Consider the following 16,296-nt stretch of genomic DNA (forward strand, 5'->3'; position numbering starts at 1 on the left):
CCAGGAAGCACGCTCGTCGCCAGGAGAGAAGTCCCAGAGAACAGGTCGTTGTCTTGGAAGGTGCCTGCTGGAGCAGGGAATTTACTGCGTCAATCCATGCGAGATTCCTTCGGTTCTTCTTGTGCACGGTGAAGGCAGGGAGTCGTCAGAGGGTGCACACCTTGGAAACTGTTGCAGTTGCTGGCTGGAGCTGAAGTTGCAGGGTTACAGCAGCCTTTCTGGATACTTTGTTGCAGTTACAGCGGTTCCTGGAGCAGTCTGTGGTTGATCCGACGGTCAGAAGCTGAAGCAGAAGTTGCAGAGGATTCCTGGAGGAAACTTGCAAGATGAATCTGAAGAGGAACCCACAGGGGCGACCCTAAATAGCCCTGAGAGGGGGATTGTCTACCTAACCAGGTATGCACCTATCAGGAGGGGTCTCTGACAAGATCTCCAGAGTGTCTCCACATCTTGGAAAACAAGATGGCTATCGCCAGGGACACACTTGAGGAGCTCTGGGCAGCACCCCTGTGGTGGTGATGAACAGGAGAGTGGTCACTCCCCTTTCCTATGCCCAGTTTCGCGCCAGAGCAGGGACTGGGGGTCCCTGAACTGGTGTAGACTGGCTTATGCGAGGAGGGAACCATCTGTGCATTTCCAGAGGCTCTGGGAGGCTACCCTTCCCAAGCCTGTAACACCTATTTCCAAAGGGAGAGGATGTAACACCTTCCTCCCAAAGGAAACACTTTGTTATGCCTTCCTGAGATTGAGCTGCTCGGACCCCAGGAGTGCAGAACCCTGTCTGTGAGGTGGGAGCAGCTGTAACTGCAGTGCAAACCTCAGAGAGCTGGTTTGGCAGTACTGGGGGTCCATTGTGGAACCCCCAGGATGCATGGGATTGCCCCCCCAATTCCAGATTTGGAATGGGGGGACAATTCCATGATCTTAGACACCTTATATAGCCATATTCAGAGTTACCATTGTGAAGTTACATATAGGTATTGACCTATTTGTAGTGCACGTGTGTAATGGTATCCCCACACCCATGAAGTCTGGGGAATGGGCCCTGAATAGCGTGGAGGCACCTTTGCTGGTGTATGGGTGCCCTCACACTCAGTAACGTTTGTACCTAGCCTTCAGTAAATAAAGGTTAGACATATAGGTGACTTATAAGTTACTTAAGTGCAGTGAAAATGGCTGTGAAATAGCGTGTGCACTATTACACACAGGCTGTAGTGGCAGTCCTGAAGAAGGGTTTGTCTGAGCTCCTTATGGGTTGGAAAAGAAATGCTGCAGCCCATAAGCATCTCCTGGAAACCCAATGCCCTAGGTACCTAGGTACTAGGGACTTATAAGGAGGGTCCAGTGTGCCAATTGGAATTAGAATATGACGTCACTAAACTATAGTGACTAATTTGGAAGCAGAAAGAGCATAAGCACTGAAGTTCTGGTTAGCAGAACTTCAGTGACACAGTTAAACACTACTGACAACACACACATTAGGCCATAAACTATGAGCACTGGGTTCCTGGCAAGCAGAATCCCAGTGAGACAGTAAAAACACACTGACACACACTCACAAACAGGCCAAAAGTGGGGGTAACCATGCTAGAAAGAGGCTACTTTCTCACAGTAGGTCTTGAGCCTCTGTTGCGCACATTTTCAATGGTGTTTGTGGACATTGGTCTAATGTATGCATGTATTTTTTAATGCCCACGATATCCCTTCCTAAATTAGCTTCCAGCATGGCCAGGCTATCATTGAATGCTTTTTCCAAAGCTTGCTTTAAATCTGTAAGGCAGGCTTTGAGGTTGTCTTTGGTTAGACCTTGCGTTTGGTCTGATTGCCATTGCTTGCTGCGTATCTCCACTTCGCAACCATTGGCTTAACCTGTTGATATCCCTTAACTTCTGGATTTTTCTTGGTAGTGTTATGCAAAGGTGCCCCTCATGACCTCATTGAATGTGAGTCAGTGCAGGAGTAGGAAACCCATATAGACAGCATAGAGGGATTCAGTTGGCGAGTTCTGCCGCCAAACTCTTTCACAACCATTCAGTCTAGGCTGTTGTGTTTATTTGCTGGGACCCATTCATTTCATGTGTGCCCTTTGAGTTATTCTATTGGCACAGCCACATTCTTGATTATTTTGCTGACTTTTAGTGCCTTGTTGATATATTGCAGACTATGCAGCTACTGCTACATTACTGTGGGAGAGCTTTATTACTTACTGATCTGCAGGTCCCACATAAGAGACAGTTGTTCTGCCCTGCCGGTGTGACACGAAGGACTTGCCATCATTTGCCACTACTGGAGCAATTTCAGGGGAAGAATGATCTTTGTAACACCAAACCAATGTTAGAATGAGATCTAAATTCTATTTAAAAGTTTTAATTCTCATAGCACATTGATACCTCCTCCTGGTGGAAACCTTAACTTTTCGTCCTCGCTCCACATAGAGGGCACAACAGAAGTAATTTGGAATGCAGTAGTAACTGAGGCAAGGAGACGCCACTAATAAATAACAGCACGTGCACACCAAGGGTACTGGCCAGTAACAACTGACTTCCCAGAGGAAAGGCCTCAGAGGAAACATGCCCTTAAATATTCAAATTCATATAAAAATGTTCTGATGTGTGGCTTATCAAACAGAGCACAACTGGTGCCCATTGACCTTTTGACACCTTACAAGATAGTAAAAATTCCCAACCCTTTCTGATCTCACACGCCACTGTTTGTCAGACTGCAATAAGCAGTCTCACATACGTTATATTGTTTATCACGGCCAGCTGTCTCTTATTAATCAATTAATATATTTATATAGTAGTATGTTAGTGACTTTCATTAGATCCTCAGGAAGAGCATTGCAAATGCTTACAGGTTGATGGGTCATGTGGTCAAATATGTAGAGAAAAAAGAAGGGTGGCTAAAACTGCACACCTGTGAGGCAAATAGTCTAACACCTAGGTAATTAAAGGAGGAGGTAAGAGACAAAGGATGTGTGTCAATATGAATTTCAATCTGCATTGCTTTATTATACGTAACTATTGTGTTGGCACATTTATCATCAAGCACGTCTGTCAGTAGAACATTTCAAACGCAGCTAATAATGTAAGTAAAATAATTGTGTTTTTCGACAGAAGGACGGTGTAAAATACATATTCCATTAGCGGTACTGCAGTGTCAGACAAATTAGTGAAGCAAGGTAGCAAATTTTGAAACCAGTCATTAAGGCTGTCGATAAAAAAGTACTAAAAATCCTATATTCTATCCTACCCTTTTTTTACAATTCTTTATTCAAAGATCAAAACAAAGCAAGGGGTAAAAAAATGGGGTGGGAAATCTGGCCCATGATACATGAAACAATCATACATTGAGAAATAAACATAACACTAGATACATAGCATGTGGCAGCCCTTCAAAGCCAGGAGTGATGCATGGTTCCGCAATGTCACCCATGACAATCAACACGGAGAGGCGTAGCCATGGAGAGAACTGTTCATGAGAAGGTGAGGGAGGCAGATAGGGAGCCCATACACTTGTCTGAAGGCTAGAGGGTGGGAGATAGGCGGGATAACGAGAAAAGAAGAGAGGAGTGAAGAAAGAAGTGGGAGGCAGAGGAAAAGATAGAGGAAGTGAAAAAAGATCGAGGGGGAGGGAGTTGGTGAGCATCCGCAAGGGCCATGATCAGGGCAGGGCAGGGCCGCAGGGGTATCATGACTGGGAGTGTCTTGTTCAGGTTGGTGCCAACCGCCTCACAAAATAAGTAAGGTTCCAGCCGTCATGCGGGTAGTACCAGCAATTTGCAAGGGACTGCAGGCCTGCTGCCAGAAGTTTCACATGGGTCCAATGCCAGTCATGTAGGGACTTAAAGAGGCAAAAGTTAAACTGCGTCTACCGGGCTCCACGATCCAGCTCCTCAGAAATTTAGCCTAGTCCTCCGTTTCATATTCTATCAGAAGTCTGGCTTGCAATTTGGGACAGAGATTATTTAGGGGGGGCAAGAAGAATAGGTAATGACCGAAGAGGCTGTAGAAGCCAGACATCACCCGTCAAAGGTGACTCCATGCCCTGAGGTAGGAAACTATGGGGGAGGGCTGTAGGGACCAGGGGCTCGCAAGTAAGTGTCAGGTGTAGCAATGCCACAGCTGTAGATACTACCAGAACTGGGGTGGGAGGCCAAACTCCTTGTGGAGCATCACAAAGTGTTTGAGGGCACCTTGCTCGAGCAGGTGTTGGAGGGTGTGGATGCCTGTAGAATGCCACAGCCCCCAGTTCAGCATCTTGCTAACTACGCAGAGGCCAGAGCTACCCCATACAAGTGCAGGTTCATGAAAAAGATCCACCCCGAAGAGATGGTGGGCCTACTGCCACGATTTGGCCATAACTTGTAGCATCAGATTTTTGGGGCTCGGTATGGTTGCACCACTCTTGTAGAGGGAGTACAGTCCCTGCAGGCAGTCCAGCAAGGTAAGTTTCACCTGCACCCACAACAGCGGATCAGTGCCCCAGAGAGCATGTAGGGCATTGTTCCAAGAAAATGGCCAGGGTGTAATGCTCAGGCGAGGGGAGACCAAAGCTTCACAGGATCAGTGGGCCTGGAGTTTGCTGCTGGCCACCCAGGGACTGGAGGACCTCCAGATGAAGGACCGTATATTCTGATATACGTATTGCAGTAATGAGAGAGGTACCAGTAGGGGTAGCATTGGGAAGACACAGGTGTACAGTGGCAGTGGCACCATCCTGACCACTTGTACCCTATCCCAAAATATGATGCTGAGGTGGGCCCACTTCAGTTTCATGCATGTCAACAGGGGATCGAAGTTATCCGCTACTATGTGGTCCAGCTCTTGGTTAATGTAGACCTCCAGATACTTTAGGCGTGAGGACTTCCACTGAAAAGGATAAGCGTATATCACTGCGCTGGTGGTCACTTTTGACATAAGCAGTGCCTCGCTTTTGTCCCATTTAACCCGGTATCCAGAGAGCGCCACAAAGCCAGAGATGACTTCCAAGAGAGCTGAGAGGGAGCACAAGGGGTTAGAGAGCACAGGGAGAAGATCCCTGAGAGAGTTCTGGATATCCGAAGCCACAGCATGTTTTGGAAAGCCGGAAAAACTAACATTGTCCCTGCAGCTTCTATCCTCCAGGTCTGTGAGTTTATATTTCGCAAGTGCCAAAGCACCCTGTCCCGATCCGGGATGCAGTTGAGATGTTCTTCTACTGTTGAGAGACGGCACTCCACACTCTTCACTCTGTCCTGGAAGCCTGCTATGCTAACCTGGATGGATTTAGTCTTCGCAGTGAGGCCTGATATTTGGAGTCCATGCTCTTCAGGCAGCAGCCGACCATGGTGATCTGTTGCAGGATGCAGTCCATCGTAGGCCGGTTGTTGACAGGAGGTGGCTGCGACAGCTGAAGCAGTGGACGGCATCGGGGGTGCGGCCATGGGCGAGGTTGTGAGATGCCCTCTGTGAAGAGCAGCTATAAGGCAGAGCACTGCAGCACCACTGTCCATCAGCCCTTATGTAGACATACTAAGTGTCCGATGGGCCAGGGGCGTTATCAGTGGAAGCCCGGGGGTCGGGGAGGCTGGCAGCAATACTGAGTGGGCCTCCTGGAGCCTGCCAGGGTTCATGCAGTATTCGTGGGTGGCAGAGAGTGGTCAATGACCCTGCTGAGGACCTTCAGTGGTGACCAGGGGGCAGGGAGGTCGCCGTCCCATAAGGTGCCAAAGGGTGATGTGGCGTAACATTGCAGCCTGAGGCCATGTCACAATCAGTCAATTGGGCAGCGTGAGGCCTCTGTGCCAGGCCTGATGTCCGGCGGGTTTGCGGTCTGCTGAGTGCTGTGGGGTCCGGTGACACTGTGCAACGGGGAGGAGCCAGACTGTGCGGTTGGTGGTGGAGCCGCGTGCCCAGCTGAGATCGAGGGTGCTGCTCTGCACTGCAGCAGGCCTCCAACAAAGAAGAAGGACCCCTGTGTATCTGCAGCTAGCTGGCAACCAGCTGGGGTGGCCAAATCACATTAATGGGGCAGGGGTGATAGGGCATCGGGAGCTGGCTAAGGCTAGACAGCTACAGCTTTCAGAGCTTTGCTGCCATTCCCAGGTTCACTCGGGCGCGCAGAGCTCTCTCAACAAGCCAGACCACACCCCCATACTATCCTAAAAGAATATCTATCTGCTACAGTGTTTCCCACCCAGTGCAGCAATCATTACTATACTTCTCTGTTTGGAACCACCATGTGAGTCATAGTGGTCTAGGGCACGTACATTAATTAATGGCTCCCACATGCAGAGAGAAACCTCCCTGCATTTCATGGTAACTGATTGTTTTTTAGTACAAAAACAGATCTGTCAAAAGGGGCCAAAACAACGTGGCATCCACTGAGCATTTCTCACAGCCTACGGTGGAGCAGTCAGGCTAGTGGCTCAGGTTGAAACTAGAGATCCCCTCTGGTCTAATAGTGTCAGATAGTCCTCTGCTGGGGCAGAGAAGGGTACCACCTCTTCAGATGTGGCAGTCCCGCAGGCTCCGCACTAAGGGTTAAATGTGTCCCTAAGTAACTAGCCCAGTAGCTTTCGTAATATTTGGCATTGTCTCAATTTCCCATAAGACTACCTCTTCTATTGTAAATCAGACAGCTATACACTACCAAAATGCTGTGTACTGATTTGCTTTTAGCTGGTTGATATCTACCCAGGAGATTCATAGCCTAAGACAAGCCTTATTATAGTTTCAACCCATTTATTAGTAAGCCTTCATCTCATGTCCCTGAAGATCACACAGTTCTTATAAAGAACTAGCATGTTCATGTTGCTCACAGAATGTGCCTGCATAGGGAGAAAAGCTGCTGGAGAATACAATTTTAGAATTATTCACGTTCTGGTGCAGAAGGCCAAATATGTATATGAAAATGTTTCTTATCTCTGCTACTACAAGTTCCTAAAAGTTCAAAAACATGTTTTACTCAGCACATCAGACATTTTCTCACATTGCTAAGATTTCTGTGAATTTAAACAATAAGGATCATCATTTTAGCTTCTGGAGCACTTACCATAATTTTCACGAGAAAGCTGTGATAGAAAATTATACTCTCTCCAACATGGTTAATGAAATCCCAGCAGATAATGAGCTTAGAAACACATTAGGAATCACCGAAATTTCTAAAATTAGTATGGCACCATCAACAAATTATTTTTCTGACTAAAATCTTCTATCAACTCTTGTATATGCTCCTTTATGTGACGTTAAAAACCCAATGTCCATTCCAATGCAATCCAATGGGACGAAATGCTGATGTCTTACCACTAACTAAACTCCAACAGCTGTATGTCTTGCAACCTTCTACATAAATTGTCCCATAAAAAACACACCGTTTAACAAAAACGTTAAGAATTTCATTCCAAAACCTAATAATTTTAATACATTTTTAAAAATAGCATTATTATCCTGGGTGGAGTAGGCCTGAGGTGAAAGGGACCTTGTCTTAAGCTTGGACCATCTGACTCCACCTCAGTTAAAACTACCTGCGTGTCACCTCCCAATGGACAATATTGCTTAAACATATTCAGAGCAGAGCAGTATACATTTACCTTTAGACATTCTCTACAAGGTGGACCAATGACCACAACCATGTGCACTTCCCATTACGTTCCTTATTTTTGGTAGTAGTCAAGCTCGGTATTGCCCTCCTGCAAAAAAGAACTGGGTGAGGTTTTACCCTCCAAAACAAAGAGCAATCAATCTCAACAAGGATGACTCACCTCTTTATATTCACAATACTGTTTGGCAGCAATGGGAGCTATTTTCTTCTCAAATATAGTCTGCTCTTCATCTGTCAGCAGAGCATGGCCCCTAATCTCCACATACGGCCATTCTTTTCCACATTTTTTACCGTCAACGTCAGCAGGACAGTGAAACTTGATCTTACCCTACAAATCAGGAAAAACGGAAGAATATTATTATCACACTTTGGTGTCACCTTAAAGCTCGGATTCATTCTAACAACAGACTTTATGAATTGTGAACACTACATGTTCTATAACATCATACGGTATGTTTATGCACTTATCCCTAGAGTACAAACACCAGAGCTAGAGATCATGGGTAATTACAGTTCTCACTTGGCACTCCACTGCACCAACAGAAGAATGTCACTGTTGGCACCCAGAATTTAGATCACCTTAGATATTTCTAGTGGGCTGCTGTAATGTTGAACATGTTCACACTTCCAATGTATGTCCTTCTACAGGGACATACACTGGTGGTACCCCAGGAACGTACAAGTCAGTACTCCTTCAGTTTTTAAGGTGAACTAGAGAGCATCCCTAAATCCGCACTCATTCTCAATAACCCAAGGTCGAAGGTCGAAGTAACGGTGAACAAAGAACAGTATATTTGCATATTTACATTGGAAATGTTAAATATACTTTGAGTTGATGTTTATCTAATGCCTCACAGCTATCTCTCTACTTCTATTGAATTGAGTCAGGAAATCCAAAGGTACATACATGTGTGCTTTGGACCAGACAGCATATTTTCTGGTATAGGGCCATATGTACGAACACATTTTCCCATTGACACAGAATGGGAAAAACCCTTTGCTACATCTGGCCCACAGTTCTTTCCCTTTATAATGCATGTTAAACATCTATAAAAGACTTCTTTAAAAGCAGAAAAAACAGGTTATCCAGCTTGACCATACACAAACCCATCTCTGTCATCATATTGGGAGTCAATGGACATAGGATGGTTTGTCACCTCCTTGATTCATTACATTAGGTAGAGCACTGTGTCTCATTGCTGTGTATGGCAAGTGAGAGAGAGTGGCTGGAAATATTCTTAGGAGTTGTATTTAGGTGTGGACGGGAAAGTGAAAGCTAGAATCAGTGGACCTCTACATGTGGCTCTTGCCTTTGTGGGGCATATGTGGTTAGTGAAAGGGGCATGTGAGGCAATGGACTGTAATGATGTGCACAGACAAGCAAGACCCTGGACTCAAACACTTTGCAGGATATTGAGCTGCACTTTAGCAGGGTCAGGCTGCATTTCTTAACAATGTATTATATTAGTTAATTCTGCACAGGACCAGGGGCCAGATGTACGAAAGGATTTTACCCATTCTGTGTCTATGGGAAAAAGCTTTCGTACATATGGCCCCAGGTCATTGTTAAGGTAGTGGTGGATGAAGGGCATTTTTGTTTTTCATAAAATGTCACAGGTGTTGACACTCCTTCACTATGTTTTCAACATATAATTCAAGGGCAATTTTCCAGCTGAGTTATATGACACTGGAATTGCAAATATCCCATTGACCACCAAATGGACAGTCATTTGCAGATCAAGTGCCTCTCTTCTCCTGTTGTCAGGGCTGTATGTGCATGCAAATGCAGCAGTGAAGATAGTGGAAAAGGAACATATATCAACTGTTTTTCACCATTCTGCCCCTAACCCCTGCAAATGGCCCAGTGTCTAATTTGTCAATTATTCCTCCCCACTGTTTGTCACTCCTAACCTTGCTGCATACCAGGCAGTCTGCAAAATACTGGACTCAGAGTTTGCCCTGCAGAAAGCTGTGACTGTTGCTATTGGGAACATGACCAAGGCAATTCATCAATTGGAGTCAAAGGTGCCAAGGCCAAAGAGACCTTGAAGTGGAGGTTAGGTCACAGCTTGTTGATCTCGACGGCTAGTAAATCCAGAGCAGGACTAGCAACCTGAAGGACATACCATGACTAATAAGACACCAGACCTTCATAAGCTACAGCTAGATAGAGTTGTGGGCTCCATCTTCATCTACAGAATCTGAGCAATGTCCCTGAGCTTGATGTCATGAGCAGATGCCATACAGAAACTTCTATGTACATTCAGCATACTAATGAAGGGAGATGCACAAATCTTCCATCATGACTTTCTGTGGCTCCATATGTAGATGAACACTGGGACCAAGTTGGATCCTTGAGACACAGAATGGACTAAATGAATGGATGAATCAATCATTCAAGATTTATAAAACATGGCAAATCACCTGTGAGGTTCTCAAGACAGTGCTCTGTTCATTCGAACAGCCATGTCTTGAGTCCTTTTCTGAATTCCCGGAGCAATGTGGCATTCCCAAGGTGTGGGGGAAGGTTCCAGGCTTTGGCTGCCAGGTGAGAGGAGTGTCTTTCACTGTTGGATCGGCAGATCCCAGGAGTGTCTACAAGGAAGAGGGAGGAGGATTGCAGGTGTTTGGTCGGTTGGTGGAAGGTCATTCGTTTGTTGATGTATGCTGGTCCTTTATTGTGCAGGGCTTTGTATGCATGGGTCAGCATCTTGAACTAGCAACTCCTTTGGATCCGGGGCCAGTGTAGCTTTTTGAGGTGGAGGGTTGATGCAAGTCCATCTGGGAAGGTCAAGAATGAGTTTAGGATGAGTTTTGCTGCTGGATTTTGTATTGTTTGTAGTCTCTTCAGAAGGCATTCAGTGATTCCTACGTAAAGAGTGTTACAGTGCTACCGTAGTCCAGCCTGCTGATGGCAAGGGCTTGAGTGACGGTCCTTCTAATGTTGTGTGGGAGCCACCTGAAGATCTTATGGAGCATTCCTTGGGTGTGGAAGCAGGTAGACCAGACTGCGTTTACCTGTTTCTGCATAGGTAACTTGCTGTTCAAGATGATGCCGAGGCTGTAGGCGTCATCGGTGGGAGAAGGGCTGAGTTTAGCAGGCCACCAAGTATTTTTCCATGGTGAGGTGTTGTTCCAAAAGATGAGGATTTCTGTCTTGTCCGTGTTGAGCTTGAGACAGTTGTCCTTCATCCAGGCAGTGACGTTCATCATACATCTGTATAAGTTGGTTCTGGTGGTGGAGGGGTCTTCTGACAGCGAGAGGATGAGCTGGGTATCTTTGGCACAGGGAACAATGTTGAGTCCACGCAATCTGACTGGTTTGGCCAGGGGCATCATATACGTGCTGAAGAGGGTGGGGTTGAGGGACAATCCTTGTGGGATGCTGCTGATAATCTTCTTGGGTTCCGGGGTGGATAGTGGGAGATGGATTCTCTGGGTTCTTTCGGTGAGGTATGAGGGGATCCATTTGAGGGCCTCTCGCTGGATTCCGATTGGGTGAAGTCTGATGATCAAGATGTGTTGGTAAATGGTGTTGAATGCAGCCAGCAGGTCCAGGAGGATGAGAGCTGCTGTTTCGCTGCGATCTAGGAGTGCCCTGATGTCATTGGTGGCTGTGATCAGGGCTGTCTCAGGGCTGTCTCCTGGTTGGCTCAGGATCCAGATTGTGAGGGGTCCAAGAGGTTGTAGTGTTTGGTGCGTTGCTCGTTGATTGTCTTTTCAAGAACCTTTGTTGGAAAGGGGAACCAGGAGATGGGCCAGTACTTCTTCAGATCTGCTAGGCGAGCGGATGGTTTCTTCAGGAGGGGCCTCACTTCAACGTGTTGCCAGTCCTTAGGGAAGGAGGCCATGGTAATGGAGCATTCAGGATATTCTTGAGCTCATCGCCAATCGTCTTACTTCCTAGGCTGAAGATGTGGTGGGGACATGGGTCCATGGGTGCTCCTGAGTATACGGAGTTCATGATGGAGATTGTGGCTTGAGTTGTGAGAAGGTCCTAATGGGTAAACAGGTTTTCGGGGTTTTTTCATGGGTGTGAGTAGTCTTATGCTGTCGGTGGCAGGGGGTTGGGGTCTGACGTCTCATAAATGGCTGAGATCTTGTTGTGAAAGACGTCTGCCAGGGTGTCACACAGTTCTTGAGAGCGGGTAATGTTGTTTCTGGTGGCTGCAGGATTGAAGCACTCCTTTACAATGGCGATGAGCTCCTTGCTGTGGTTTGTGCTGATTTCTATGCAGCTGCTAGAGTGTTCTTCCATGCTTCTCCAGGTGGTACTGGTTGAGTGCTGTTTTGAAGGTGGCATGGTCTTCTGTCTTTTCACTAGTATCCCACTTCCTTTCTAGTTGCTGGCAGTTGTGTTTGGAGGATTTCAGCTCTGCTGTGAATCATCTGGCTCTTCTGGCCAGTACTTTGGGATTGGCTGGCTTGGTGGAGGTGAAAGTGTTAGCGAATTCCATGATCCACTGGGAGAAGTTCTTTGCATCCCGTTCTGGGTCGGGTGATGTGTCTGGGAGGTGGGAGTTGAAAGCGTTGTTCCACTGGTCTTTTTCCAGTTTCTGCGTGTGGACCTGGAGGTGTGTGGTGCCAGTGTTGGTAGATCCTGGAATGGTGAAGGGGATGCTGTAGTGGTCTGTCAAGGTGAGCTGTGGGACGTGTTGTACTTGACTCTGTTGGTGGATGTAAAAATGGGGTTGAGTGTGTGTCCTGTGATATGGACATGACACAAAGGTGCCTTTGTTGTTGTCATATGTTAGTAAATATGGTGTGTTCTCACCCTCTCCCTTTCATGCAGTGCAGAAAGTTGTCTTGCTGTGTTGCGTTGTGTGAAATAATGATAAATCTGGGCCTGCCCTCTCTCTTTCATGAGGTGCAGAAAGTTGTCTTGCTGCGTTGTGTTGTGTGAAATAATGATAAATCTGGGCCTAAGATTTTTCCAGTCGCACTGAACAAGATGCACCAAGGTATCAAGGACGACCTAACTGTGTCAGACTGAATAATATACTATATAACCAGTCATGTCACACAAATAGACTCTGGGAATAACTGGGTCTAATATAGTCAAATGGTGAGTGAATCTTCAAATGTATTCCAAAGCAAAATGTTTCTTTTTTCTTGCTCCTCATTGATGCATACTATTTGTGTAGTAAATGTATGAAGCTCTTTGTCTAAAAGTCCTAGAAAAGGATGTGATTTGTCAATGCTCTGGGCTCACCTTTTACCTTTCTTAGAAGGCAAGTCTATGCTGGATTTCCAGTAGACCTTTACTGAGTTCTTCCCCTATTTTATGACTTATATGCTTATATACTAATTGACTGATCGTCCATCTTATGCATTTATGTATTAATATTCTTTGAGCAAACCTTTCAACTTTAGTCCTTGTCCGTCGTTGTTATTGGAAATGGTTGCAACTTGATTTTATGTATGTCATTTAACCAACTAGAGACAGGTCCAATGGGGAGCATCAAAGTCCAATAGGGACTACACAGTTCCTTGTCTAAGCCTTTAATGTGCGTTAGGCAAGCAAATAAGACATATGTCTGCCTACTGACAGATATATTAGCAGAGTTGATGGTTCTAACAGCATCCGCCCAAGCCTGATTGGACCTATTTGAATGAAATAAATTGACCACAGAATCGCCTAACATACCTGCATTGTTCAGGCAGTTTTACTTCAAGATTCAAACTGTCCCTGCCCTGAAGACTGTTGGAAGACAAGGTGGCTGATTCGGTAACCGGTAAAGAACGACATGAGTATCAGTAGGGATTTATGTGTGTGGAAAGTGGATGAAAAATGAGGCAAAGCAGTGCAGATTGGGATAGTAGTCTGAAATGTTGGGGCAAAATGCAATGGATGAATTTTGAATTCGATTATGGGGAAGGCAATTTTTTTTTTTGGTGTGTTGTAATTTTTTATAGAACCTGTGTGGAAAAGGATACAAATATATAGGAAACATCAGGTTATGCAAAACAACAGGATATAGCTGTCAGGCAGTTTGAGGGTGAATAAGGTGAGGGTGGATGGGAGAGGGAGTATAGGGGAATAAAAGCACGTAGGGGGGGCCGACATGGGTGCTCTAGGGTTGCTTGAGTGGATCGCGGTTATACACAATTTCAGTGGTGGGAGGAGAGGGGTAGCAGAGATCCATTTAGTGGTATGTAAGGCGGGGAATAGGAGAGGAGCCGACCTAGAACAGTAGAGTGTAGTGGTCATACATCATGGGCATGTTTAGCGTCACGGTAGTCCTCAGAACAGTCTCCACTTCCCACCAGAAGGATTGTACAGAAGGGCATTCGCAAACTAAGTGGGCTAGGTCATAGCGAGTGTCTGGGCATCGCCAGAATTTGGCATGACATAGACGGCCTGCTCTGACCAATTTGACTGGGGTCCAGGGGAAGGCAATTGTTGTATTTTTGACTATCTTTTTCGACTTTTGAAGCCAACAGTGTACAGTCAGTGTCAGCTTAAAGGACATAGCAGTATGAAACTGTAGAGAGGTACCTCAGTCAATCCATAATACTCTAAGATTTGTTGAATTATCAAAGTTGTCTGCGAAGGTGAGGTGTACTGTGAGGTGTTTTCAGTTACACTAGGATAGGGACATAACATTTCTGTTGTATGAATGTACTACACGAGCTAGGAGGTTGTTCATTCCTTAGTGCATGGGAGTTAAATGCACATGATATGGTAGGCTCTCTGTAGTCAAGTTTACTGCTGTATGAAGTGGCTTGTATTCTTGTGATTTCATGAAACTTAGTGGGAAAACAACTTGAAAATATTAGACCCAGACTGAGGAAGATTTATAGAGAGGTTCCACATATGTATGTTCCAAGAGACCTGGTCCACAACACTTATCCACGAATCAGGCAACATGAATTATAGTATTGTAGCCAGACCATAGGTTAAGGGCCGCCTATCGGGTGGCTTAATAATATTGGTTAAAAACATGCTAGTCTGTAAATTTAAAAGATTAAATTTCACTTCTAGTGATATCATGGGTATAGACATCACTACTAGGATAAGACTGATTAATATCTATAATCGCCCTGACAATTCTAACAATGATTCGGATACCCTGACAGCTTTAACTGATTTTCTGGCAAAGACAGTTTTAAACTCCCTGATTCTAGTGGGCAATATGAACACGACCCTTGAACCCATAGAGTTCATACAGGAGCTAATGCTGGAAGAGGAGGAGAGGGGTATTCCCAATCTGTTGATTCCAACATTGAAAAGAAGTTCTAAGGTCACGCTCCAGTTAGCCTCAATTAGTCTAGGGAGCAGACTAAAAGCATGAAAAGGGCATACTCAGTCAGATAGAGGGGCAAATTATACATTTAAAAGGATTAATTCTACAGGTAGAATCGAGTATATTCTTATTGATACTGAATCCTATTGAGTAATATATTGGATTTTAACAGTACGGAGTTGTCTTATTCATTAATTGAAGACTGGATAATATGTACATATACTATATCTAAATAATTCCTCTAGGAGCATTTTTAAGTGAGACACGTTCTTATTAATGTAACATTTTGTGTGTAATGCGTGTGAGACTGATTTTCTCAGAACAATGGAGATACTGACTGGAGTGGAATCTACAACAATATTGTTACCTGACAAGCCGGATGATGAGGACATTGCAGGACAAACCAATCAAAGACATGTGAACAGAGTAATGGTAGAATTCAAAGATTTGGGCCCATATTTATACTTTTTTTAGCGCTGCATTTGCGTCATTTTTTGATGCAAAAGCGGCACAAACTTGCAAAATACAATTGTATTTCATAAGTTTGCGCTGCTTTTGCGTCAACAAATGGCGCAAATGCGGCACTAAAAAAGTATAAATATGGGCATTGGAGTTTTCGTTTTATTGGATAAAGTGTGAACAGGCGATTAACTGACCAATAGGGATTTGAGAAGTAGTTTTGCTAGTTTTGATTTAACAACACTGCACAGGGGGAAGAAGCGCTATTTTGTCTATTCTTCTGGAGAGTTTGCCTCTATTCTTTCGAGTTGCCAAAGGACTTCACGTTTTCGGAACTTTGAAACTGAATCCTGATGCCTTGCTGATCGACTGATGTCCTGAGGATGAAGACTGACTCTGCTTGCTGATCCATATTGAGGATAGGTATTATGACCTAGACTGTTGATTATTATGCATATTTTCTTTTTCTTTCTAGGTACCAACTGCATTGTTTTGCTAGAACCATAGTTAGATGTCTTTCCAAATTTGTGTTACTTAATTGTTTTGTATGAAGCCCAACATACTGATGCCAATCTGGTGTTAGTTAAGGATCTTCACTAATGAAATTGTGCTAACAGGGAATAATGCTTGATGAATTTCTCTGCTAAACTTAATGTATGTGATTACTTTCACACAGTTGACTTTGTTACTGATTTGCACCATAACTTTAGAATGTGTTGTAGTTCAAGCTTTGATTAGATTACGTTTCTTCCGCCACTTTGGACAGCCAGTATTGTTTCTGTAGGTGTTTCATTTGATTTTGAGATTAATCTACATGACCTTAGTGTTGTTAATATAGGGAAATAAATATTCTAACTTTTACTAAAAGGTGTGGTTATTCATGACTGAAAGTTCATGGTGTGTGACAATTACTGACTCCATTGATTATTACTGTTATTGATTGTTGTTGATTATTGACTATTGCGTATTGGTTATTGATTATGTACTGGAGCTATGGTAAGAACAT

The 16,296-nt window shown here is 44.7% G+C and overlaps 1 protein-coding gene across 2 annotated transcripts in view; it reads right to left on the minus strand.

Moving 5' to 3' along the window:
• LOC138265820 (E3 ubiquitin-protein ligase DDB_G0292642-like) overlaps positions 1–16,296 on the minus strand; it is a 192,037-nt gene that overhangs the window by 47,446 nt on the left and 128,295 nt on the right. For both annotated transcript variants that reach the window (XM_069213887.1, XM_069213888.1), the window contains exon 3: positions 7,745–7,912. In XM_069213887.1, the coding sequence (XP_069069988.1) occupies positions 7,745–7,912 (168 nt within the window). The remainder of the gene's footprint in view (positions 1–7,744; positions 7,913–16,296) is intronic.

This window comes from Pleurodeles waltl, chromosome 11 (genome assembly GCF_031143425.1).
Source record: "Pleurodeles waltl isolate 20211129_DDA chromosome 11, aPleWal1.hap1.20221129, whole genome shotgun sequence".
Lineage (NCBI taxonomy): Eukaryota > Metazoa > Chordata > Amphibia > Caudata > Salamandridae > Pleurodeles > Pleurodeles waltl.